The sequence below is a fragment of the Lithobates pipiens genome, unplaced genomic scaffold (assembly GCF_037356315.1).
Source record: "Lithobates pipiens isolate NorthernLeopardFrog02 unplaced genomic scaffold, aLitPip1_a1.2 Scaffold_16, whole genome shotgun sequence".
Taxonomy (NCBI): Eukaryota; Metazoa; Chordata; class Amphibia; order Anura; family Ranidae; genus Lithobates; species Lithobates pipiens.
The window spans coordinates 279,610,972-279,638,169 of record NW_027507748.1 but is presented as its reverse complement, the minus strand read 5'-3'; the positions used below and the strand labels follow the sequence as shown (position 1 = coordinate 279,638,169).

General features: G+C 42.2%; 1 protein-coding gene across 2 annotated transcripts in view; it reads left to right on the top strand.

The window, feature by feature from the left end:
- Positions 1-25,747, top strand: part of INAVA (innate immunity activator) — a 60,087-nt gene extending 34,340 nt beyond the window's left edge. For both annotated transcript variants that reach the window (XM_077481496.1, XM_077481495.1), the window contains exons 2-10: positions 2,795-2,870; positions 7,997-8,121; positions 12,100-12,222; positions 13,471-13,672; positions 13,803-13,859; positions 13,965-14,151; positions 22,924-23,058; positions 23,143-23,590; positions 25,391-25,747. In XM_077481496.1, the coding sequence (XP_077337622.1) occupies positions 2,816-2,870; positions 7,997-8,121; positions 12,100-12,222; positions 13,471-13,672; positions 13,803-13,859; positions 13,965-14,151; positions 22,924-23,058; positions 23,143-23,590; positions 25,391-25,483 (1,425 nt within the window). In that variant the 5' untranslated portion in view covers positions 2,795-2,815 and the 3' untranslated portion in view covers positions 25,484-25,747. The remainder of the gene's footprint in view (positions 1-2,794; positions 2,871-7,996; positions 8,122-12,099; positions 12,223-13,470; positions 13,673-13,802; positions 13,860-13,964; positions 14,152-22,923; positions 23,059-23,142; positions 23,591-25,390) is intronic.
- The last annotated feature ends 1,451 nt before the right edge of the window (positions 25,748-27,198 follow it).

The window sequence follows — 27,198 nt, the reverse complement described above, 5'->3', positions numbered from 1 at the left end:
GTACAGTATTTCAAAGAAAGGACTTATTACGGCTAATTGTATAGGCATCGTTTAACCTTACTGCCTCCAGTGCTGTAGGGTACAGAAAGATTGTTGCAACAGAGTGCATGCCAAGAGAACAAATCGCAAGTAAACCATCGCTCCCAACTGTCCCTGATTTCGAGGGACTGTTCCTGATTTGGAGCAATGTCCCTCTGTCCCTCAGTCCTACTCATTTGTCCCTCATTTTGGTCTGATCTATACAGGTGTATATAAAATTCACTTTTTATCTATCAAAAAGTGTTTCACAGTGCTAAACTTTTCATCTGATTTCTAAATTGCTGCATTTGTAAATTCCAAAAGCCAATATAAAGGAAAAATTATTGGTAAAAAATATCACTTGTGGGTTTAATCAATCTTGTTTTTTGTACAATTCTCCTTTAAAGGGGCATGGCAAGGGGTGTGTCCTATGCCTGCATACTTTTGCTGATAGGTGTCCTTCATTCCCATCTCAAAACGTTGGGAGGTATGAGTAAACCACTTACATATTTCATTTTTTGGGTTTATTAACTTGTGTTGTATCAATGTATCAAGCTCAGTTGATTTACCTTGTATATTCAGTGCTTAAAACAGGTATTCACCCCATTGGAAATGTTAATGTTGTATTGTCATAGAATATGATTGTTGTAATACATGAAGTTTTTGAAAAAGAGGCACTTGCACAATATAAGCAAATGGTTAATTTATTGAGACCAATATAGATGGAATGCAGCCTACCTTTCTCGAGGTTACCATAAGGCTAGACCAAAAGCGGTTCAAACAAATATTGTTTTTTTATGTACATTTCAAATCTGCTTAGATCTAATTTTGATACCATTGTTTGCTATGTCAGTTTTGACTCTCCTTAGATTGATGAGTGCTTGTATGACCCTCTTGGGATAGATGCAATACCAGGGCCCCACATCACAGCGAAACCTGACTTACAAGAAAAACAGCCACCTCCCCTTCCCTATCCCACAATGCAATGATCGATGCCCGACTGGCCTATTCCTGGGCAAGAGTGATGTCATGTGGTGCATAAGTGTATGTAAATACTGACTTTCAGAAAGTATTTGCATAAGATATTCAGGGAAGCTCTAGCAGAACACTGAAGATGTTACCAGTAAGGGATGCTATGCTCATGCATCTTACAGTACAGACAGGCTCTGTTGTATTTAAATAATGCAACTTTCCTTCTGGCTTGTACTTACTAGACCTGTGGTATAAATAAACGACTGTAATGCCGCATACACACGACTGGACTTTCCATCAGAAAAGGTCAGACAGAATCGTTCCGTCGAATATTACGATCGTGTGTGGGCTTCATCTGACTTTTTTCTTCAAAAATTTAGACGGACCTAGAAATAGAACATGTTTCAAATCTATCCGAAGGAATAAATTTCTATAGGGAAAACCGTTCGTCTGTTTTCTGTAACTATGTAACCCTTTGATCACCAAAAAGAAGTGTGTAGATACCAGCTTTCTGATTCTTAGCTCTTCTACCTACAATGTCTCACTATTCCCTAGTGACACCATCATTTACAGAGATTGCCCAGTAGTAAGGAGTGGAAAAGCAGATGGGGGGACTTTACTCAGAGATCAAAAAGCTGTTCACTGTTTCTAGGGAAAAAAAATACACCTCTGTTCAGGGATCATGGGTGTTTGGACACATAAGAACATGTCACATCCCATGATGGTGCCATCCCCTGAGATTCTGTGGTGATGGCATTACTTGTCACAAGTAACTCAGGCGGATGGGAACCATAATAGGTGCATGGATTGAGGTTTGTACAGGCATACCCCACTTTTAAGTACACAATGGGGTTTATTTACTAAAGCTGGGAAGTGCAAAATCAGGCTCACTTCTGCATAGAAACCAATGAGCTTCTATCCCCAGCTTGCCCAATAAAGCTTTGGTAATAAAACCTGGAAGCTGATTGGTTTCTATGCAGAAATTAGCCTGATTTTGCACTTTCTAGCTTTAGTAAATAAACCCCATTGGTACTTAAAAGTGGGGTAAATTTTTATGTATCTATTTAGTTAGTAAGTTATGTATTTATATTTTCAAGCCACATGCTCATTTGATTAGAGTGTTCTAAATTCCTGTGTGTTGAAGGCACAAAGAAGACACCCGTGCACTCTCCTCTTGCTTCTGTTGATTCAGACATGCACCCCTCTTGTCTCTCTTTCACCATCCCATCCATCACTGGACTTGGGCCCTACTCTCCTTATTGTTCCCCAGCTAAATACTTTAACTCTTCCAGCTCCAGAATAAACATCAATTTAGGACTACAACATGTTACAGACCAAAAATATTCAAATTTAAATATTGTTATGGCTACAAAACTCCATAGGTGATCATTTAGGCAACCTTATTTCTCAGCTGGGTAGCTTGTGGGCAGGCCCAACCTGCCTGGTGCACATAGGGCCTTTTTGCTCTCTCTCATCTCACCCATGTAGACTGTCTGACTGAGCAGAGCCACCCTTTATTATCAGCATGGGAGAGAGGCAGAAGCTCAGTAGAAAGTGCAGGAAACAGGTTAACTAAGCTGTTGCCCCAGCCAGCAGGGTTTTCATTAACCAGCATTTCAAGCTGCTTACACGCTCATTTCTGAAAATCTTCTTTGCGCATGTTGAATTCTAACAATTTGATCCATCCAGTGCATTGAATTGCCATTTTTTTCTAGACAGAATATACAGTATGTACTGTATGTGTGAGATTCCTCTGTGGTCTTCCTTACACATATTTATTTTTACCTTAATTGTTTCTTCCTAGGAATTCAAATAAACATTTGCCATGGGAGTCCAAGAAGAACCAAATGATAGAGAAATGGACTATATCATCCAACCAGGTGACTACACAAATTTAAATGTATAGAAAACCGACTCCAACAAACCTAGGAGATTTCATTTAGGCTAATGCTGGTCATAAATGCCTAAACCTCAACTCTTTTATATCAATTGTGTTGTCATGCAGTCAAGTATAAGTAAAAAGGAAAAAACTTTTTCAACAGAATTTTCACACTCATGTGTTGCATCACAGTACATTCAGTAAAAAACATTTTGGGAACCTTGACTTGCAGTTTTTCATTAAAGTTACTTTAAAAGTAGAATAAGTGCAAGGTGTTCAAAATGCATGTCAGCGTACTTCATAACAGTTCACGTTCACTATGCATGCTGAGTATGGAGGAGGGGGAACACTCCTTTGTGGCACAGTGTTATGGCCATAATCCTTAAAAAAAAACCTTTAAAGCACAGAAGAGTGCTGTATAAATGTGCTACATTGGCTTCAGGGACCCAAAAACGGGGGAAACACAATTAAAAAGAATGGGGTTGTGAACAAAAGAAAAAGCTGGAAGAAAAGCCCAGTCTTGCAGGGCCGATACAAGGGACGGGGCCGAGGGGGCACCTGCCCGAAGAGAGTGTTGAGGGGAGAGAGGGAGCTTTAGCTCCTCCTGCATCTCAGTGACAGTCCCGGGTGTCACCCAAATGACCTGGCCAAAGTTTTTTCCATCTGTTTCCACCCGCTAATGCTTCAGTATTCTTTCATCATTCCAGGTCTAGTCATGGCATTTTCTGACAGCTTCTGCCCCCGCCCGCTAGCCCACCCACCACCTGTAGTGCTTGAAAGCAGTATTCTTTCAACATTACCCAGCATTTTCTGACAGTTTCTGTCCCCGTACATGGGGCCGCCCACCATCTGTAGCACTTCCCTAGACTTTGTGCTACAGGTCTGACAGGTGGTGGGCGGGCCAGTGGGGACAGAAGCTATCATAAAATGCAGAGATTGGTTCTGGAATGATGAGAGAATACTGAAGAACTACATGGAGTAGGAAGGGACAGAAGTCATCCAGAAGAAGGCAGGGTGGGTGAAAGTGTTTCTGTACTGCACAGCAGGGATCAATCTCACAGTTTCTGCAGTTCTGGTGTCATTGACTCAGACATCAAGCTCTTTACTGTCATCTCTGGCTACTATGTGCATGTGCACGCCTGGTGTGACACTGATCTGCCTGTACTATGCATCTCAGCAACATGTCAGCTTTGCAAAAGCAAGCTGGGACCAGGTAGGAAGTTACAAGCAGGGGCTGTGAAGGAATGGGAGGGGGGTTGTTTGTGTACAGGGAGGGGCCAGAGGCTTGTGTGTGTACAGATTTGTGTATGTGAGACTGCCATATATACAGGTGTGTGTTTGTGTGTGTGTGTGTGTTTGTGTGTGTGGGCTGACATATATACAGGTGTGTGTGTGTGTGCTGACATATATACAGGTTTTTATGTGTGTTGGGCACTTGCATATATACAGGTGTGAGGGGGCTGAGATATATACAGGTGTGTGTGTGTGGGGACTGACATATATACAGGTGTGTGTGTGTGTGTGTGTGTGGCGCTTGCATATATACAGGTTGAGGGGGGCTGAGATATATACAGGTGTGTGTGGTGCTGACATATATACAGGTGTGTGTGGGGGGGGGGCTGACATATATACAGGTGTGTGTGTGGGGGGGGTGCTGACTTATATACAGGTGTGAGGGGGGCTGACACATATACAGAATTGAGGGGGGGGGGGCTGGGGGCCCAGGCCTAAAGCAGTGTAAGGGGCCCAAAAAAGTTGTACTTGACAATATTTAAAACCTACTGTATTATCTGTTATTAATAATGATGTTCTTTAACTTAAAAGAATATATACACAGTAAAATCACTATACAATGATCTCAATTAGTGATATATAGATATGTGTAATGGAAGCTGCACTGTGGGGTGTTGCATCCATGAGGCGCATTATCCTTAGTGCAGGGCAAGCAACTATATTATTTTATTGCACAGTGATTTTATATGTATGCTAAAGCACACTGTTATCACTATAAGACCCCTTTCACACCAGGGCGTTTTGCAGGCGCTATAGCGTTAGAAATAGCGCCTGCAATCCGCCCTAAAGAAGCTGCACCATTGTGTGTAGTGTTAAAGCCCCAGGGCTTTCACACTACAGCGGTGCGCTGGCAGGACGTCAGAAAAAAGTCCTGCCAGCAGCTTCTTTGGAGCGGTGTGTTTACCGCTCCTCCACCGCTGCTCCCCATTGAAATCAATGGGGCAGCGCTGTAATACCGCCGGCAAAACACCCCTATTGCGGCGTATTGCCGGCTGTTTTATCCCTTTCGCGGCCGCTAGCGGGGGTAAAAGCGCCCCGCTAGCGGCCAAAATGTGCCACAAATCCGCAGCAAATGCGGCAGTGAAACGCCACTATTTTTAGCGCTGACGCAATGAGCAGTGTGGTGTGAAAGGGGTCTTAGACCTCATTCATACAGGGCATACTGCTGTCTGCATTTGGGGCCATGCACCCTCAACTGTATTGAAATTGGGAGCAGTGGCTGTGTCCTGTGCAACCACTGCGTTCAAGCTAACATCAATGGGACTGCCTGCTAGGGGGTGCAACCAACACCTGTACATCCCCATACAAGTAAGCACAGCCCATGTAAAGGTATACACTATAGTACACACTGTGTGACCAGGCCTTATTTTAGTGTTTATGCACTTTTTTTTTTTACTGTGTGGCCTATATTATTTGTCCTTTTTTTATATAGCAGCTAGACATATTTAAAAGAAAATACTTCTTTTATTTTTTTATTTTTTTATTTGCCTTTGTTTGTGAAATTAAAGTGGAGCTTTAGGGGGAAAATGGCAAATGGGCAGGATTTTTATTGCAGAAAAGGCATAAGCCCCATACACACTAACAGATATTCTGCTGATTTTTTTTCCTTCAGATTTACCAAAACCATGTAATATGAGGTCAAACCTTAGGAGTTTCAATCTGTATGCAATCAGGCAGGCCGTTGCACTACATGCCCAGCAGGAGCCACACTGAGATTGAGATGGGAAATGCAAGTACATATCGGTCAGGGGGTGCAGTTTGCCATCTTTGCCCTGAGCACTGGATGACCTTGTCCCAGCACTGCAGTAATGTGACCTGTCACGCCCCCAATCACAAAACTCTCTGCTGCTTTAAGTAAAGAGAACTCTGTGAACTATTGCAGACTCCAAATCACAGCCTGAACTTTTTAAATAAGCCTTAAAATGGGGGACACAATGTCTGCAGCCTATTGAATACTACTACAGTAATCCTTGCTGTCTTCTGGATCCCATGCCATTTAGAGGACACTGCATTTTCTCAATGCATGGGTGCAAAGTATTCTCAGTCAAGGTAGAACGGCAGGGGTTCTGTTTTAATCCCCTTACATTTAACCTAAATGATAAACCTTGTCCTTACACCTAACCCCCAAGTCTGTTTCCCCCACCCATAAAAAAAACATTTTTATTTGGGGGATTTGGTTGAACTTCCTGTTCCAATAACAGTAAACCGGTAATCTTTTCCAACAGTGACACAAAGGAGCTTTGTGAGCTTGCTCTTTGTCCCCACTGGACAGATAACATAATTTTAGGTCAGTAAGGGAAGATAACCTCTCCAACAGGGGCACATAGTTATTAAGGTTGAATAAAGACACCAGTCCATCCAAATGAGTCCTGTCTAAATACTGTCATAATTTAGCAAACACATCTCCTGTAAAATTGGCCATACACTAGTAAATTTTGATTGGTATGAAAATGTGCAATACATTTAATGATTTGACAAAGGTCGTTTGAAACTATTTCAAAATTTTAATTTGCTTTCACATTTTAGTTTGGAATGAATGTACTAGTCCTAGCGAAATCCACATACGCTTTTTTGATGATTTGTTTATTCACGAAAAAATTTCCATCCTAGTTGCATAGTTAGTAAGGTTGAATAAAGACACCAGTCCATCCAGTTCAACCTGAGTGAGTGTCTACAATTGTCCCTATCCCTGTACATTGCACACTCACATTGGTCCCTACCCTCAAGGATCCTGCTCCTTTTAAAATTTTCTGATCACAGTAGATGAAAACGAATGTCGATTTGACCCACTAACGATAAAAAAAAAAAAAAAATAACTGAATATTCTTAAAAGAAAATTACAATGACATTTTACTTGTGCATGGCCAGCTTAAAGCGGAGTTCCGCCAAAAAAATAAATAAAAGCCAGTAGCTACAAATACTGCAGCTGTTGACTTTTAATATATGGACACTAACCTGCCCAGGGCGCCCGCAATGTCCTCACCCGAAGCCAATCTGTCCCTCAGCTCCAAGGGTGGAGGCGCCAGCATCTTCGGTAAGGTAATCAGGAAGTGAAGCTTTGGGGCTTCACAGTCTGGTTCCCTACTGCACATGCGTGAGTCCACTGCATGATCTCACTGGTCCCTACTGTCTTCTGGGACCAGTGTGTCTGCCAGAAGACAGCGAGGGGGGTGGAAGAGGGGTCGGACATGGTGTAGATAACTGCAGATACTAGGGCTAACTATGCTTGGAAGTGGGAGCAAATACCTGGATTATACAGGTATCTGCTCCCCCCCTCCCCCCTGAAAGGTGCCAAATGTGACCCCGGAGGGAGGGAGAAATCCAAAAAGCAGAAGTTAAATTTTTGGATGGAACTCCGCTTTAGGGAGGTAGATTTGTTAAGCAATAGCTTACAGTTGTTAGTAACCAGCTAGACTGGGTAATGTTGATTGCTATTGTATTGCAAGACCTAATAGCCACAGTAAACATGCACAGTGGGCAAACAAATATCACCAGTTCCCAAAGTTTTAGTATGCTTTAAACACTTTTTGAACCCTTTGAAATTTCCATTTGAACAAATCTGTAACTGACGAAGGAAGTAGAAGTGATTGTTGCTTTCCTGTTTTCGAGCTCTTTTATAGGTTACCACTAACTTCTCCTTGCAAATGGAAAATGACAGTAACAATGTAAACAAACTTGCTTTATTACCAGTTTTCCTTGGATTTATCCTTAGTCTACACTTGGTTTCACTTACCATTACTTTTTTGTACCCTTTAGGGTAATTCCTATATTGTCTTCTTTACTCTGTTAATTACATGATTTTAAGTGTTTACCTTCTTTGTTTTTTATCTTTAGTTACTAACTCTCCGTTGACTTCATGTAAAGAGCTGACACAAGCAATGCGCATTCAGCAAGGTTCACTGGAAAAGAAAATGCAAAACTGTCTGGATGAGCTACGTCAGATTTGCTTGCGTGAGGCTGTAAGTCACTTGGAGATCTTCATAAATCAGTACTGATCCAGATAAAAAAAAAATTAAAAATTATAAGCACATTTACTAATTACCATATTTAACAAAACATGCATGCACCAGTTTAAGTCAATGCATATCTGAGCCTCCTGCTCCTGAAAATGACTGCCGCAAGGCGTCATTTGCCTACCGACTCTGAAAAAGATCTATCAGTCCCCAGCATTTTGCTCAGACAGCAGTGACTAATGATAACGTGTGCTCAGGCCCCTCTGTCCAACATGTTTCTTTATCAGAGGACTTTCTCAAGGGAGACTCAAATATAAATATGGCTTAACAAACTGGTGCCAAAGATGCCAACATTACTGTAGAAGTCGATATAATGGCATTTTAGATTTTAAATTAAATTGGTGTTTTTTTAGCGGTACAACACTGTGATGTTTTATTTATTTTTGCATTACCTGAGGAATAAAGTGGATTGGATGGACAGTTGACAGATGGATGTGGCTATATAGAAAAAAGAGAATATCTAGTAAGGTTTATTTACCTTTTGGTGAGTTCATTGGTTGAACACAGGTGTTGGGCACCTTAATGTGTTCTTCCAGGGTGGTGTTTAAAGCCATAATGAAAATGAATAGTTGTATCATATACCTGGTTTATGTTTAAAGTGGAAGTCCATCCAAAATCTAAAATTCCAGCATCTACGGTATAGACACAAAGGATCTGACACTAACCTCTCTATCGATGTAAAGAAAAAAATAGTATACATACCTTTTTTGGAAGTCGATCTGACCCGCTCCGACCCTATCCCACATTGAGCTGTCAGCCGTGGCTTCCCTGTGTAGGCGGGTGCAGAGGAGACGGAGGATAACTGAAGTCCCATAGTAACTCTATGGGTGACGTCGCGTCCCATTCATTTTGCAGCCGTTGTCCGTGTCCTCAGAGGTTAGGGCACTGGAGATCAGGTCTAAGTGGGTCTGAGTGGCTTCCAAAAAGGTATGTATACTCATCTTTTCTTTACAGAGATAGAGAGGTTAGTGTTAGATCCCTGGTGTCTATAGATGCAGGGGTTTTAGATTTTGCATGGACTTCCATTTTAAAGAGACTTTTATTTGATACAATTTAAGACTGATAAAAAGGAAATACACAGCATAATATTTATGGTTTAAATAGATTTTTTTGAAAAGTTGCTGGAAGATAAATAATTAGAGACAATCTACAGTTATACCATTTTATTATATTAGGATCTCGCAAACAAGGTATAATTTTAGATGTTAATAATAGTTGGAATTTTGCCCTAATACCCACTCCACAAAGATTTTTCACTCAGCCAAAAGCCAAATTGAAATATTACGATGACTTTTTATTTGTTCTAAGCAGTGAAAAGCCAGAATCATGTGGTCTGGCAATTCCCTTGCCATTTTACAGCACTACTGTAGTAGTCAGTGGTGCAATGCACATTTTTTTCACAAATTAAATCTGTTTTTAATTGCATTTTGTGCATTTTTTTGTGCTATTGAAAAATTTGCAAACAAAACAGAAAAAAAGTGTAGTTACTTATATTATAGTTGGTATAATAACAAATCTTGAAAAATATAGCCTAGATAAGGAAGATTTGGGGGTTAATAAGGTTTTATTTTTTATTAAGCTGGCTTCAGCTGAAGTCATATATGCAGACCCTCCTTTGTTGCATTACGTTGCTTGTGTCTATCTCACAAGGTTACTTTGTGGTATAAGCAAGGAAGCTGAGACCTCTGCAGTGTGTAAATGTGCTTTTACTATACAAAGATGCTGTACATACAAAACTATTACAATATTAGGAATACAAGACTAACAGATATCTATAACAAACAAGCAAAATGCCTAGCAAATAAATAGATTTGAGTGTCCTTTGGTGTTAATCCATGTTGAGTGGGCTGCACTATCAGTCTACTGCTCCATTTATTTTGGCTTTTGTTTGCACGTTTGTTGGCAAAGGTTACAAAACAACCAAACTTCCAACATTGTTACCAAGACATTTGTTTGAGAAACATCCTCAGACAAACCTGATCTTTGCTATTCTAACAATCAGACTAGTTTTTATCACAGTCTGCTAGAAAAATCTTATCTTTTATATCAAACGCAACACATGCATACAGCACAGGACAGGGATGGAGGCGTAAACCTTCCCTTACATCTCATATAAAGTCCCAAAAGTTCCCCTTCTTTTATATGCATCCCTTTTAATCTGCATATACAGTATCTCACAAAAGGGAGTACACCCCTCACATTTTTGTAAATATTTTATTATATCTTTTAATGTGACACCACTGATGTAATTACACTCTGGGCCCAATATGTTACGTTATATTGTAGCAATTGTAGCAATCGGACATTTTCCCTCCCCGGTGTGATTTGTTAGTGTTACAAGGTCTCGGGTGTGAATGAGGAGCAGTTGTGTTAAATTTGGTGTTATCGCTCTCACTCTCTCATACTGGTCACTGGAAGTTCAACAACGCACCTCATGGCAAAGAACTCTGTGAGGATGTGAAAAAAAAATTATTGCTCTATATAAAGTTGGCCCTAGGCTCTAAGAAGATTGCCAAGACCCTGAACCTAAGCTGCAGCATGGTGCCCAAGACCATATTGCGATTTAATGGTCGTACCATGGTCGACCAAAGTGCACATGCTCAGCGTAATATCCAGAGGTTGTCTTTGGTAAATAAACATATGAGTGCTGCCTGTCAGTGCTCAGACCATACACTGCACACTGCATTAAATTGGTCTGCATGGCTATAATCCCAGAAGGAAACCTCTAATAAAGATGATGCACAAGAAAGCCCACAAACAAACTAAGGACATGGATTACTCCTCAGATAGTGTCAAGCGTGTGTGGCGGCAACCAGGTGAGGAGTACAAAGACAAGCATGTCTTGCTTACAGTCAAGCATGGTGGTGGGAGTGTCATGGTCTGGGGCTGAATGAGTGCTGCCGGAACTGGGGAGCTACAGTTCATTGAGGGAACAATGAATGCCAACATGTACTGTGACCTATTGAAGCAGAGCATGATCTCCTCCCTTTGGAGACTGGGCCGCAGGGCAGTATTCCAACATAACGACACCAAACACACCTCCAAGGGGACCAATGGCTTGCTAAAGAAGCTGAGGGTAAAGGTGATGTACTGGCCAAGCATGTCTCCAGATCTAAAGCCTGTTGAGCATCTGTGGGGCATCCTCAAATGGAAGGTGGAGGAGAGAAAGGTCTTTAACATCCACCAGCTCTGTGATGTCATCATGGAGGAGTGGAAAAGGACTCCAGTGGCAACCAGTGAAGCTCTGGTGAACTCCCATGCCCAAAAGTGTTAAGACAGTAATAAAAATAATGAAATAACAAAATATTGACACTTTGGGCCCAATTTGGACATGTTAACTTTGGTGTGTACTCACTTTTGTTGCCAGCGGTTTAAACATTAATGGCTGTGTGTTGAGTTATTTTGAGGGGACAGCAAATTTACACTGTTAGGCTGGATTCACACGTATGCATTTTTAGTGCTTTTTGCATTTTGCAGATTTGCACCACAGAACGTGTTCCATAGGAAACAATGTTAAATGGACTGTAGTGCAAATCTGCAAACTGCAAAAAGCACTAAAACTGCATAGGTGTGAATATAGCCTTATACAAGCTGTACACTCACTGCTTTACATTGTAGCAAAGTGTCATTTGTTCAATGTTGGATGTGATCCCTTGATAAAAAAAAAATTCTCCACTAATGCATGCTTTTCATGCCACATATATATATCATTCAACACACTTAAAATAAAAATAAAAGAATACAAAATATTTTTAATAGTTTGCAACATGCTGGCCTGCCTGTTGAAACCTCTAAAGATAGACATTAATCGTCACAGTGACAGGATTACCAGGATTGCATCAGCAAATAATTGTTCAAAATGATTTGGTTGATTGAAGATGTTCTGTTTAATGAAAAAATATTTTTCTTTATATTTCTTCTTAGGAACTGATAGGGGTCCTGCCAAAGGAATTTCCCCTTAAGCCTGGGGAAACGCCTCCAAAAGTCCGGCGAAGAGTTGGAGCTTTATTTAAACTGGATGAAAGAACAATTCACTGTCATGGAAAGGTAAGCAGGAACAGTTTTTGTGTTTTTAGCATTTGGACATTCCTTTCTCCATGCTCCAGCCCCACCCCAGGACTTTGCAAATGGTGAAATTGTAACTTTTCAAAATGGCAATGATCGATATTCATGGTAAAAGCTGCATCTCTCAGTTGTAAAAATACTTATGTTTCGGGGAGCAAAAAAAAAAAAAAAAAAGGAACTTATTATATGTTATGTAATAAACACATTAATTTCAATAGAGTTTTATTATGGCAGCATCACTCTTAGTGATTTATATTTTACTATACTATATTTTTATATATTATATGCAACAATTCTATAATAACACAAATGTTATCAACATTGCACAGTGTAGATTCAATGTATTTCAAATGAGTGAGCACACCTAGGTATTTCTACAATGGCTCTTTCACAGTTTTTCTGCTTTTGTATTAACATTTAGGAAATATTTTTTGGAATTGAACACCCATTCTTATTGAACTAGAGTGGGCAATGCACATCTGTATTTGGACATCACGCTGTGCTAGGCATACATTAATGGGGACAGATTTTTGCACAAGCTCTAATTCTAGAATGAGGTATTGGTGGTTCTCTTGCTAAATTTACCCACAAGTGTCCATAAGAAGAAAGAAACAAAACACGTTATTACAAATTGTCCATTTTAATCCTGCCCCCCTTTAATCCTGCTGCCCTAGGCACTGCCACATTGGTGACATATGGTAAATATACACCTCTAGAGCAGACTTTCTCAACCTTTTCAACACAGAGGGACCTTTGAAATAACTTTCCGTTCTCAGGGCACCCCTGCTAAAAATGACTATATCTACAGTGTGTTGGTCACTGGGGGAAATGTTTCTTACATTTGTGGTCATTGCAGTGGTGTCAGTGGGAGTTTATGTGAGATGCAAAAATGACTTGGTGTTCAAGGAACCCCTGGCAACCTCTGGAGGAACCCTGGTTGGGAAACCCTGCTCTAGAGTCACTAGTATGCACCACTATTAAAAATTAACATAATGCATGTTTTATAATATTGGCTGTACTGTGACACATTTTGCTATTGCATGTATGTAACGGGCACTGAATTTTTAGGAATTATAGCCCTGATTTTTTTTAAGCTTTGTGTGTAATCTTATTTGTAGTACTGGATCAGCCTTTTGCTATACAGTATTTCTACTCTGTATATACAGTATGTATTATGATGAAACAAAATGTACAGTTTATTTAGCATCTCGCATCTAATCATTTTCTCAGGATCCACTTGGCTATCTAGAAAGGGATCTGGCATTACAACGGCAGATAACAGAGGCTGCACGTCGTCTATACATGGAAGAGTCTGTTTCTAGACAAGTTCGGCAGCAAAGGAAGGCAGCACTAAAAACATCAGAGCAAAAGCTTCGTTTTCTGGAGAATAGACTAATCCAAGAGCAAAGCCAAGAGAACCTGCATACAGATGGTATGAGAAGAAAGACAAACAAATATTGCCACCTACAACTAAAATAGAATTTGCCATTTACATAAGAAAGGTCTACTAGAGAAAATTGACATTTTCGACATTGTAAGTCTTTTTATCTGTTCTCTTTCAGACAGTAGCAATGCATCAGAATCTAGTTCCCTTTCTGACGTTGCAACATTGGGGGAAGGTAAATGAAAAGAATGGAATAACTTGGCTGAGTAATTATTATTTTGACAAATGCATCCCTATCTACTTATGTAAATAACTTTAACTTAATCTGTCTTCATCCAAGATGACAGTCTGCAAAGGGTACAAGTCAACAGGCCCATGCGACCTCAGACTTTAGAGGGATTGTGCCTTGTGAGGACAGAAAATGAAAATGACAAATCTCCAATACAGAATAGCCCCTGGAGGGAGTCCAGCCTAGACCTGCCCTATGACAAAACCCAGAGAAGATGTAACTCCCAAGGCAATAGCAGGTAAGGGAAGAAAACAGAGTGGTCCTTGCATTTCCTGCATTCTCCTCCTATTTGTGTGTCTTACTTTTGCAGTATACTCAGCTGTGAAGCACTAAAAGAATAATGCTTCATAAAAAATATAATATTAAAGTGTAATAAACCCAAAAACAATTTGCTATATTGTAACATACAAATACTTAAAGGTAGTGGCTGCATTTGTTTTCTTATTATAGTTTTGTTTTTTCACCTGGTGCTCCTGCCAGTAATATTGGGTGTCCCCACTCTGGATGTAGGAGCAACAGACACACCTTTGGACAACAGCATTGTCAGTCTGAGATGGGGCAGTGCTTGATGCACTAGCAGATTAAGATGGACTTGACTAACAGATTAAAGATGTACCCCATATAACAATTTTTAAGCAGTTACAGCATTTCCTTTTGGGATAAAGGTTTTATATAAATAAATAAAAGCTGCCCATCGTAAGCACCCCTGTTAGTTTTTTTAATGGTTTGTCTCAGTCCTCTAAATGCCACTTTTGCTGGACAGCTTGTTCTGGTTAAAGGATGTTGACATTTAACAGACTTATTTAGGTGACGATAAAGGGAAAAAAGTCAAAAAAATTTAACAAATGCAGACAGCACATCTAAGAACTGGTAAGCTGCAATATATTACATTTTTGTTTTTGGGTTTAATACCGCTTAAAATATAAAGAGATTATAGCTGTATTTGTTTTTCATACATCATGGGACACAGAGTTAGGCTAATATTCATTATCTACTGGGTTATACTTCATCTCCAGGTGAATAGACACTGGTAGACTTTAGGCAGGAAGTGATCACCTATATAACCTCACCCATACAGGAAGTACTTCAGTTTTTTTTGAGTGTCTGCAGGGTAGATGACATGGTTGTTTGAGCGCTCTGAGCTTCAGGTCTCTTGTCCCACAAACTGTTCTTAAATGAATTAAGGGATTGACTGAGCGGATCCATTTGACACAGGCTTTATATGCTTAGACAAACGGTACCCGAGCCTCGCAAAGAGGACTCAAGATCCTGCAAGTTTTTGCCTGTACTGCGACCTCCAGGTACTGGACCCTGAGCCTTGACAGGTACTAAACTGCCCTGCACCTGGACAGGTAAGTGAAACCCCTGTATTTTATTTATTGTGGAGTGTCCCAGTGATTGTAACAATCAGTCAAGCTAGTTAGAGGTTGGACACCTGTGTGCAGTGACCATATGGGGCTAGCTTTGGGTGTTCGCAAAGTGTATCTTTTTCTTGCTTGTGTCTGGCTGTTTTTTACCTGTATGATGGTGCACGACGGTGTGCCATTTCGTCTTGGTTCACCATGGCACAGGTGTATTCGCAAGAGCGGCACTGTGCTCAGCAGTTTGTTTGGTGGCTAAGGTTCATGCGGCTTCTGGGCACGCGAAGATTTGTGTCATACGTGAATATAGCCACGCATGTTCACTGGGACCGCTGCGGCGCACAGCCAGCTTATTTAAGCTGTGTATGCCAAGCATGCAGTGATTCTAGAAGGCAGCTGTGGGACACAGAGCAGGTATTTGAAGCGGATAATTTCTCCTTACCCGGGTCATGTGAGTCACCAGGTGTTGCTTGGCAGGCTAAAGGTGCTTAGCAGGATTGTTGCATAGGGGCTTTGTGAGCCCTATTAAAAGGGTCTCCCTTCTGAAGTGTATTTATACTACACCAGGTACTCTTTTTGTGGCTAGTAAATGTCTTAAAAAAAGAGGAGCTGGACTAACACTACAGGGAAGGCCTATGTCGTCAGTAGTTCCTGATGAACCTAGTCGTATCCCTAGTGTTGTATCCCCTGAAAGACCAGAGGCTTCGGGGCAATCTGAGCTGCTGCGTCTATCTGATATTATGTCTAAAGTCAATGCTGCTGCTTCACCCTTTATTACCAAGGATAAACTGTCCTCAGCCCTATCTGGGCTAGCACAGGATTGCTGGCATGATTGCCTCCATCCCGTAGAGTGGCAAGAAGCGTGACAGATCCCCCCCCCACTCCCTGGAGACTCCTAGTTTGGAGCAGGAATGGGTTTGAGGATGGGGAAGAGCTAAAAGCTCAGGATTCTGTGGACGACCTGGTGGATGAGTCTGCTTCTGACCAATCTGGACAAGAAGATATCCAGTTGATGTCTGCCTCTCGGTTGCAGAGGGTTTTGATCCTTGCTCTTACCGAAATGGTTTGTTCTGCCTTTAAGTTGCCTCTTGCAGAGGTTACTGAGCCCCCTGGTCTTCTTTTGGGTCCCTGAAGCCTCTTCATGCCGCACAGGCTTTCCCCTCACACCCACTGTTGGAACAGGCGGTGTATGCTGATTGGGAACATCCTGAAAGGATTTTTGTTCCTCCTAAGAGGTTTTCCCTTTTATATCCCATGGATGAAAAGTTTAAGTGGAGCATGCCAGCCATTTATGCAGTAGTCTCTTCCTTAAACAAGAATTTCACTTGTCCGGTATATAACGCACAGGGCTTGAAAGACCCTGTTGACAAGAAATTGGAGTCATTTTTAGATTGTAAGCTCTGACGAGCAGGGCCCTCTGATTCCTCTTGTACCAAATTGTAATGTAACTGTAATATCTGCCCTCATGTTGTAAAGTGCAGAGCAAACTGTTGGCGCTATATAAAACCTGTATAATAATAATTATTAAAAGCTTCCTTTTCTTTGGTCAGTTAAGCTATTTAGCCAGCTGTTGCAGCAATTGGTATCTGTCAGTCAGTAAAGGATCAGGTCAGATGGCCTGATAGGCCTAATTGGGAGGATGATCTGGCTGAAAATAGGACAAATATTCCTTGAGTGCTGTGTTTTACTGTTGACGCCTTAAAGAGGAAATAAACCCTGATGGGTTTACTTCCTCTTTGTCTCCCTGCAAAGGTAAAGCATAATGAGCTACTATGCATCGCATAGTAGCCCATTATGTGTCACTTACCTGACACAGGAGCCAGCGATGTCACTGCTGTCCCCTGTAGCACGGAGCGTCCATCTTCTTCTGGGTATTGCTGCTCCGGCCACTCACAGCACCGGAGCAGCGATGATGTCACCTGCGCGCATGCTCACGGGAGCTGCCACTAACGGCATATCGCCGTTAGCAGTGGCATACTCAGTGTGCATGCGCACCACTATCTATTGCGCATGCGCCATAGACAGCGGTGCCTGTCTTCTTGTAAATATCTCCTAAACCGTGTAGGTTTAGGAGATATTTCTTGGACCTACAGGTAAGCCTTAATATAGGCTTACCTGTAGGTCAAAGTGGTTTGTAAGGGTTTACAATCACTTTAAAGGATTCAATACAGCAGGTTTCTCGTTTGGCTCTCTTGTCTGTACATATGTGCATCTGTGGCTTAAGAACTGGTCAGCCGAGCTTCCTTGTAAAAAGTTATTGGCAGATTTCCTCTTTCATAGGAACGTTTATTTGGTGATCATTTGGACAAGTACAGGGGTCAAGTCCTGGAAAAAAAAGTGTGGGAACTCCCACCCAAGATCCATTCCCCCACCAAAAAAAAAAAAAAAAAGGTACGCTCATATGCATATATACTTCACAGAAAATACAATACAACATTTATTGTAAAGTGCCAGTTTACAAAAACAAAATAACGTGTCAAACAAAACAATCAACACAATGGGTGATGATCTTTCCCTCGCAGGGAATTTCTACCACAAATACACCCTGTTCCAAATTCTGTTACACAGCCCATTAGAAAATATCCCACAAACAGGAATAAGTATTGGCAGAGTATTGAAGAGTATTGGCAGGGTATGTATTGAAGAGTATTGGCAGAGTATTGCAGAGCATCGGCAGGGTATGTATTGGCAGGGTATTGCAGAGTATTGGCAGGGTATTTATTGGCAGGGTATTGCAGAGTATTGATAGAGTATGTATTGTAGAGTATTGGCAGGGTATTGCAGAGTATTGGCAGGGTATTGCAGAGTATTGGCAGGGTATTGCAGAGTATTGGCACAGTATTGCAGAGTATTGATAGGTTATTGCAGAGTATTGATAGGTTATTGCAGAGTATTGGCAGGGTATGTATTGTAGAGTATTGGCAGAGTATTGCAGAGTATTGGCAGAGTATTGCAGAGTATTGGCACAGTATTGCAGAGTATTGGCACAGTATTGCAGAGTATTGGCAGGGTATGTATTGGCAGGGTATTGCAGAGTATTGATAGAGTAGGTATTGTAGAGTATTGGCAGGGCATTGCAGAGTATTGGCAGGGCATTGCAGAGTATTGGCAGGGTATTGCAGAGTATTGGCAGGGTATTGCAGAGTATTGGCACAGTATTGCAGAGCATTGATAGGTTATTGCAGAGTATTGATAGGTTATTGCAGAGTATTGGCAGGGTATGTATTGCAGAGTATTGCAGAGTATTGGCACAGTATTGCAGAGTATTGGCACAGTATTGCAGAGTATTGGCAGGTTATTGCAGAGTATTGGCAGGTTATTGCAGAGTATTGGCAGGGTATGTATTGCAGAGTATTGGCAGAGTATTGCAGAGTATTGGCACAGTATTGCAGAGTATTGGCAGGCTATTGCAGAGTATTGGCAGGTTATGTATTGTAGAGTATTGGCAGAGTATTGTAGAGTATTGGCAGGGTATGTATTGGCAGGGTATTGCAGAGTATTGATAGGGTATTGCAGAGTATTGGCAGGGTATTGCAGAGTATTGGCAGGGTATGTATTGCAGAGTATTGGCAGGGTATTGCAGAGTATTGATAGGGTATTTATTGCAGAGTATTGCAGAGTATTGATAGGGTATGTATTGCAGAGTATTGATAGGGTATGTATTGCAGAGTATTGGCAGGGTATTGCAGAGTATTGGCAGGGTATGTATTGCAGAGCATTGGCGGGGTATTGCAGAGTATTGATAGGGTAGTGCAGAGTATTGGCAGGGAATTGCAGAGTATTGATAGGGTATTGCAGAGTATTGATAGGGTATTGCAGAGTATTGATAGGGTATTGCAGAGTATTGATAGGGTATTGCAGAGTATTGGCAGGGTATTGCAGAGTATTGATAGGGTATTGCAGAGTATTGATAGGGTATTGCAGAGTATTGATAGGGTATTGCAGAGTATTGGCAGGGTATTGCAGAGTATTGATAGGGTATTGCAGAGTATTGGCAGGGTATTGCAGAGTATTGATAGGGTATTGCAGAGTATTGATGAGTATTGGCAGGGTATTGCAGAGTATTGATGAGTATTGGCAGGGTATTGCAGAGTATTGATAGGATATTGCAGAGTATTGATAGGATATTGCAGAGTATTGATAGGGTATTGCAGAGTATTCGCAGAGTATTGCAGAGTATTGATACTGATAGGGTATTGCAGAGTATTGATGAGTATTGGCAGGGTATTGCAGAGTATTGATGAGTATTGGCAGGGTATTGCAGAGTATTGATGAGTATTGGCAGGGTATTGCAGAGTGCAACTTACACACTAGTGACTAACCTGGTAGAGAAGGAGAAGTAATCTGGAAAAGTGCAGCGTGTGGCCCCAGGAGGCCAGGACTGACTGGCACTGGGTAGAGGGGAGGAGGGGGGGGACAGTCCGGAACTCCGGATCCAAGCAGGCGCGCAGCGTGTGTCAGCCTGCCCACTGACTCGCGCCAGTGCGTGCCCACGTGCACGGCCGAAGTCATGTGACCGGTTGCTAGATGCGGAGCGGCCCCTGCCTAGCAACCAGTCACTCGGCGGCTGAGGAGCGGCGGCGAACTACGCACTGCATAGCCTCAGCCCTCAGGCAGCTAATGGGAACGGCGTTCCCGCTGTGGGAATAGTACGGGAACGCAGTTCCCATGCGTTCCCGCAGGACTCGAGCCCTGGACAAGTATATCCAAATGATTTCCATAGGGAAGAGTTCTCTACTTCCTGTGAAGAGAAGCACCAGGAGTCCCTCATTTTAAAACCTCAGGGACTGCTTCCTCAAGTGTCTCAGCATCAAGGCAGTTCCGCCGCCAACAGGGTGCTAGAGCCAGGGGCAAGCCGCAAGACCAGGGCCAGAAAAGTCCAGGGTCCAAAACTCCTCCTAAACCTAGCACCAAGCCCTCCTTTTGAGAGGACGCCCCCACTCTATCAGGTGGGGGGAAGGCTGCTGCACTTTGCGGACATTTGGAGAATAGTTCAGGATGAGTGGGTCATCTCAACAATATCCCGCAGTTACAAGCTGGAGTTGCAGGGGGTTCCCCCTCAGAGGTTTCTAAGAACCAGCATTCCCTTGGATCCTCCAAAAAGAGACATATTGCTTCAGGCACTACATCATTTAGTGCAGGAGTGAGGGTTTTACTCAAACCTGTTTACGGTTCAAAAACTAAACACGGGCAGAAGGCCCATTTTGGACCTAAGATACCTAAACCAGTATCTACTGATCCAGTCCTTTTGGATGGAGTCTGTCCACTCAGTAGTAGCCTCACTCCAGATGGGATTTAGCCTCCGTCGATAAAAAAGATGCGTATTTACACGTACCTATCTTTCAGCCTCAGGGGTTCCTGCGATTTGCAGTAGAGGAATGTCATTTTCAGTTTTTGGCTCTACCCTTGCGGGCTTGCTACAGTTCCCTGGTGTTCACAAAGGTCCTAGCACCAGTACTGGGTCTTTTAAGGGCCCAAGGGATCCTGGTGCTCCGGTATCTGGAGGACCTCCTGCTCAGATTGTTTGTTTACTACAGGCTCTAGAACAGAGCATAACATGCACAGTGTGTGCATGTTTTTTGTTTTACCAAAAGGACCCAAGAATGGGCAGGCAGCTTCCAAAGGTTCCATTAACAATTGGGTCTGCCAATTGATCATTCAGGCCCATGGTCTAAAATGTAAAGCTCCTCCATTTAGGGTGAGAGCTCATTCTACCAGGGGTGTAGGAACCTCTTGGGCTTTTCGCCATCAGGTATCTGTGTCTCAGATTTGTAAGGCTGTTACCTGGTCTTTAGTGCATACATTCACAAAGTTTTATCAAGTGGATGTTCAAGCAGCCGAGGATTTGGCTTTTGGCCGCAGTGTACGGGCTGCTGGCTAGTGCTTGGCAGGGTGTCTCCCTTCCCTCAAGGCTATTGCTCTGGGATGTCCCAGTAGATAATGAATATTAGCCTAACTCTGTGTCACATTGATGTATGAAAAAAAAAATAGGATTTTTAAATCATACTTACCTGTAAAATACTTTTCTTTGATTACATCATGGGACACAGAGGTCCCTCCCCTTTTAAGGATCCAGTGCTTGCTCCAAAACTGAAGTACTTCCTGTATGGGAGGAGTTATATAGGGGATCACTCCCAGTCTAAAGACCTTCGGTCTACCAGTGTTTATTCACCTGGAGATGAAGTATAACCCAATAGGAAATGAATATTAGCCTAACTCTGTGTCCCATAATGTACTCAAAGAAAAGGATTTTACAGTTAAGTATGATGGAAAAATCCTATTTTCTACATTGCTTGGATCTCGGAAAAAGAGGGTATACCCTGTAAGCTTGTCCTAATCATTTAACTTTAAGGCCGCATACACACGGGCGGATTGTCTGCCCAACTTAGTCTGCTGAACCGTGTTTCAGCGGACAATCCCCTCGTGTGTGGGCTTCAGCTGACTTTTTCAGCGGACAGTCTGACGGACTAAGTCTTTCGGAATTTCCGTAATTTTGTCCGTCCAAACTTGGTTTTGTCCGTCCAAACTTGGTTTCAGCGGACAGTCCGCTCGTGTGTAGGCAAGTTGGACGGACTAAGTATGGCGCATGCTCAGAAAGGATTTACACGGCCGAAGGTTGCATTGCAGTGTATTGGACGTCGTATTTCTAGTCCCGTCGTACGTGCTGTATACGTCATCGCGCAAGCTTTCAGCGGACTGTCTGTTCATCGTGTGTGGTCAAGTCCGTTCATTCAAAAGTTGAACGGACTGTCTGTTGGATTGTCTGACGAACTTAGTTGGGCAGACAATCCGCCCGTGTGTACGCGGCCTTAGTATACCTAAAAAGTATTAGACAGGACTGTGTTGATTGACTATTAGGTTATTATAGCATTCTCATTGAATAAATGTTCTGGCATTTTAGTCTAAATTAAAAGGTGCCGACACTGCCTCTTATCTCTAGCACTGCCCCTTCACTTCCTGTTCTAATGAACAAGAAACCAAATTATTATGCAGGGATTGATGCAACACAATATTATAAGGCACTACACAGTAAATACAGTGCTTAGCTATATATAAAATATATAGCTAAGAAAATACAAAAAGAGCGAATACTGTAGGGGGAAAAAAGGACCTTGCTCACATGCGATTAACAAAATGTTTCCTTTACAATACCGCAGTATACAACAAAAAAAACACAGATTAACCACTGCAAAAGTACAACAAAGCCAACACTGAAATACAAAAGAGATCATGATTCTGCTATACAGTGGCCACATTTTGTATAACCCCTGTTAACGTACTGTGTCCCGTGGGGGAGATTTACCTTCTTTTCGAGTCTCAATGCCAGAACAGGTAGTGAGAGGAAATCCCTGCAAATTAAGGTAATCCCTTTGGCCCCTCTGAACTAGTGCCCCCATTGTAGGATTTCCCCTCCTATTGTTCTGGGGACAAAATTTGGGATTTTCTTTTACTTTTCATTTCTTTTACTTTTACTGTTAGTGATAATGGTACACAGGACAAATAGGGTGAATCTCCCTATCAGGGCCACAGACAGCAGTAAAAACCTAATGGATGTTCTAATCCCTCTTCTCTTTGTCCACAACTAAAAAAAAAAGTTGTGCCTTTAGTTATACTTTAATGCATTGTTGTGTTTCTTCCTATTTTTGCAGCAGCAACAGCCCAGCGGTAACCCCTGTATCAGAAGAATCATTTGCAGAGAGTGTTAATAACCTCAACTTGGCACATTTAGGCTTACAGGATAGCCCAGAAAGAAGCAACAAAAGAATTGTGTCTTATTCAGTCAGGTAATCATGCTCTTTGTTTAAAAAATAAATTCATATTTTTTTTCTGAATCCAGAGACATCATTCAATGCTACTTTCTTCTGCAGAGTTCAGAGTGTCCCGGAAGATTCCGATATCCGAGGGCGAACAATGTGTCGAAGAGCAACGAGTTTCAACAATTCACAGAATAATACCTTGAGTACTCTTTCATTGTCGAATCCAGTTTACATATCCTCCGATCCACTGTACACGTCAAACTCCTCAGAGTCACTATTGGAGTCATCTAACCCTCAACCCTCCTACAATTTAGCATACTGTCCTTTAACACCAAAAAGTAATGTTCTTTTGGTTACACGTGCGCCATCTGTAAGGGAGCATACTGTCATATATGGACCTTCAAAGTCTGAAGTTACGGAAGAGTTGAGAGGTTGGCATACCAGAGCACGAATGAGAGCATCCGATGCAATAAGACCAAGATCTTTAGATAGGAAAGGAGCTGTAAGGATTCGCAGAGGGATATCTTGGAGTCATGCTTTAGGCTCACAAAAAACACAGGTAACTAAATGGTTATTTCTACTACTGGCTAACTATTGGTATACTGTTATTACGAAGTTGACATCTTGGCCCCTTAGATCAGCATTTCTCAACCAGGGCATGGAGGCACCCGGCTGTGCCATTTTGGCTACTCAGGGGTGCCATTCTGCATCTCTTATTTTAGCACAGCGCCAGGGGTTTTCATGGTACAGGTCGGCAGGCCGTCACCGAATGAAAACGCATACCATAAAAATAGTTTACTGCATGCTCCAAAAATGGTAGCGAAAGTCATCTGCTAATTAATAGAATCACATGACTCCAATCCAGGCTGAAGCCACAACGCCCCCTGGTGGATTAATTTGGCTGCTGTGAAATTTATTGTGGGGGCACTTGTATGCTTGATAATAATATATGACTAATCCAGGGTGAGAGGCATTTAGGGCAGTCCCAGCCTTCAGAAGTGTATGAAAGTCGGCCTCTGTTTATCTGCCCCACTTCTTGCCCACTGTTATGCTGCCATAGCTGCACTGTGGTGAAGATTTGGAGGTAGGTCTCTCTTGTGAAAAAAATGTGTGTGTTGGAGGGGGGTTGGGGGTGGGGTGTCTTCCTAAAGTATTATTAAAACTTCACTTTTAAAACAAAACAACCATGTTCTATTTACCCACTCTGTGCAGTGGTTTTGCACAGTGCAGCTCCAATCCTCATCTTTTTGGGTCCCCCACTGGCATTCCTGGCTCCACCCCCTCGAGCACTTGTACTTGCTCCCAAGCCATGGCTCTCTGTGTCCATAAGAGCATGGCTTGGCCGCCCTCCTTGCATTGGCTCACTGGCTGTGATTGACAGCAGTGGGAGCCAACATGCTCCCGCTGCTGTCTCAGCCAATGAGGAGGGAGAGTCCCCGGACAGCCAAGACTATCATGAACATCGCTTGATTGAGCTCAGGTAAGGATTGGGATGGCTGGGGGCATAAATTGCATGAGGGTAAAAAAAAAAAACAGCCTTTAGAACCCCTTTAAGTGATAGGGGTAAGGGGGACTGATGTGAAAGGAGAGGGTAAACTGTGGTCACTGATGTGAAAAAGTGGGTAGGGGGTCGAACTGAGGACTCTGAAAGGGGATTGCAGAGGATTCTGAAGTGAAGAGGGATTAGGAACTCTCATGTGAAGGGGGGGCTGACGTTTTGATGTGAAGGAGGGAGATCGAGGGGTGCCGTGACTGAGGGCTCATATGTGAAAGCAGGGGAGTAAAGACTGGGAGGGGGGGGGGGGTGTGGACTATTTTGTAAAGGGGGAGGCAGAGGCTTCTGATGTAATAGGGAACCTTATTTTGGACTGGAGTGCCTGAAGATTTGTCATATTCTCAGAGGGTGTATTAAAGGAAAAAGAGTTGAGAAACGCTGCCCTAGATGCACCTAAATGATGATGCCTTTTTGTACAAGGCCCACACCCTGTGTCTTATGATAATATTAGTAAAAACACTGCTAAATATTACTGTTGGAGACCGCATGTGATAAGCTTCACATGCAGGACACACCCAGAGAATGAATAACAAGGAAAAATATTAATACTACCAGCATCCCTTTTGAGTTTGTGTGCCTGTCCCCACCACCTAGATATTGATTACTGTTTATGGCCCACCATTTTGAGCCTTGTCTGTCTCTCCCTTTTTTGTGCATCCATGTGGTTTGTATCCCTTTCTGCCCTATTTGCATCTATTTCTCCAGCTCATCTCTGCTAGCTCATACTGTACAAGTATTGTTTGAGACCATCATGTTAGTAATTGCTGTTTTCCCAACTCTTATAACCTCTTTTTGTGCACACAGATAGCACCCTTCCATGTGTTAAGGAGAACAGCAGAGGGGGCCCCCCTGCAATGGTACGATCCTGAAGAGGCACAGATTATAAGTCAAGTGTAGAAACTGACGAAGTACAAAGAACAATGAAATCACACGGCCGCCCTAACAGTGTTTCTGCATTTCCCTATCTTTTATATAATTCTTTCTGTCTCTATGTTGTCAGTCTTGTTCTTTGTGTATAGGTCTCTTTGCTGGACAGAGAATTCTTTTGTTATGTACAATATAGTTTACATTACATTGCAGAGCAGTGTTACCAATGTTAAAAAGATGATACTATGTTTAAATAACATTGCACAAAATAAATATTATGCTGCTTGAGATGAATGGGGTGTATAGTAACACAAGATTTAGGATGTGTAAAATATGTTTTATTCCTATTATTTATTAAAAACAACAGAAACAAAGCAAAGGTTGAACAAAACCAACAAAAAATGTGATTCCCTTATAGCCCAGGCTTTGTGTATCCACTGATGTTTGTTTACACAGAGATTTATTCCAATTAAAGTGGACAAAAATCCTAATTAACTATTCTAAAGACAAGTTTCCTCCTTCCTATACTAACCTGTTCTTTCTTATTTTCAATCCACTCTGGTCACATGATCCTGCAGCTCTGTATAACAGAGCACTCAACAAATCACTGTGAATTTCGGGAGCCAGGGTTGTCTTTAGCACAGAGCAAAAGGGGCAGCTGCCCTGGGCCCAGTCATTGTTGTGGGGCCCAAAGCAGCTGCCCTTTGAGCCCACACTGTCTGCAAAGAGTGGATAAGTGAATTTGGGAGGGTCCAATTAATATTAAAGACGGCCCTGCCGGGAGCCATGATGTCACACATAGGCTCCCTTGGCCCGCCATTGTGAGCGCCTTCTCCTTTCCCCTGCAGCAGATAGGGTGGAGGGGACATTTTTATGAATCACTATAGTTTGGTCTTAAAGTGGAAGAAAAGCCTATGTATGTAATGTGTGGAAATATCTGAATTGAATAGGTAGTGTGGGCAGGCCCTAGAATTACATAGCTGTTGGTCAATGTGATGAAAATTTAAAAATTTAGACCGTTATATGTGTAGGGTCACCCTTGCTCCATAAGGTTTTGAAGTGGTTGTAAACCTCTGTCATGAAATATGAACAAAGCACATATATCTGTAGTGTTTACTTGTCTCTCCAAAGCTCTAAGTGTCATTTCTCTCTGAGCATGAGTCACTCACTTCTGAGAAGTTTTCCCAACACATGAGGTAAATTTGTGACAGGGAGGGAGCTCAGCACACAGCTCGTCTATTCAGAATACAGCTCGGCATGTTCCTTTGTTCCTGTGCCATGTGTGAAGGGGGATATTGCCAGCTTCTAATTACCGGCGTCTGTCAGAGGGACATCGGTCCCGCACACGGACACCCACTGCTGCTAAGCAATGCCCACCAATGCCACCTGCCAGTACCACCTATCAATGCACCCCAGTGCCACCTATCAGTGCCCATCAGTGTTGCCCATCAGTGCCACCTCTCAGTGCTGTCTCATCAGTGCACCCTCATTAGTAAAAAAAAAAAAGAGTGAAAACTGCGCTAAGGTGAATAAACAATATGTAACAAAATAGTCCCAAAGAACTGAGTTCAGCTGCGACTTAGCTGTATCACATAATTACAGAAATAGACAATTCAGAAAAATATTAAGCCACGCTAAGTGCACTATAACAAAATAGAGTGACAATGTAAATACAATACTGTTCTGCCCCCAACCAGTGGGGGAGCAAATAATATAAATGTTGTTCCCTGCCACACCCTTGAGTG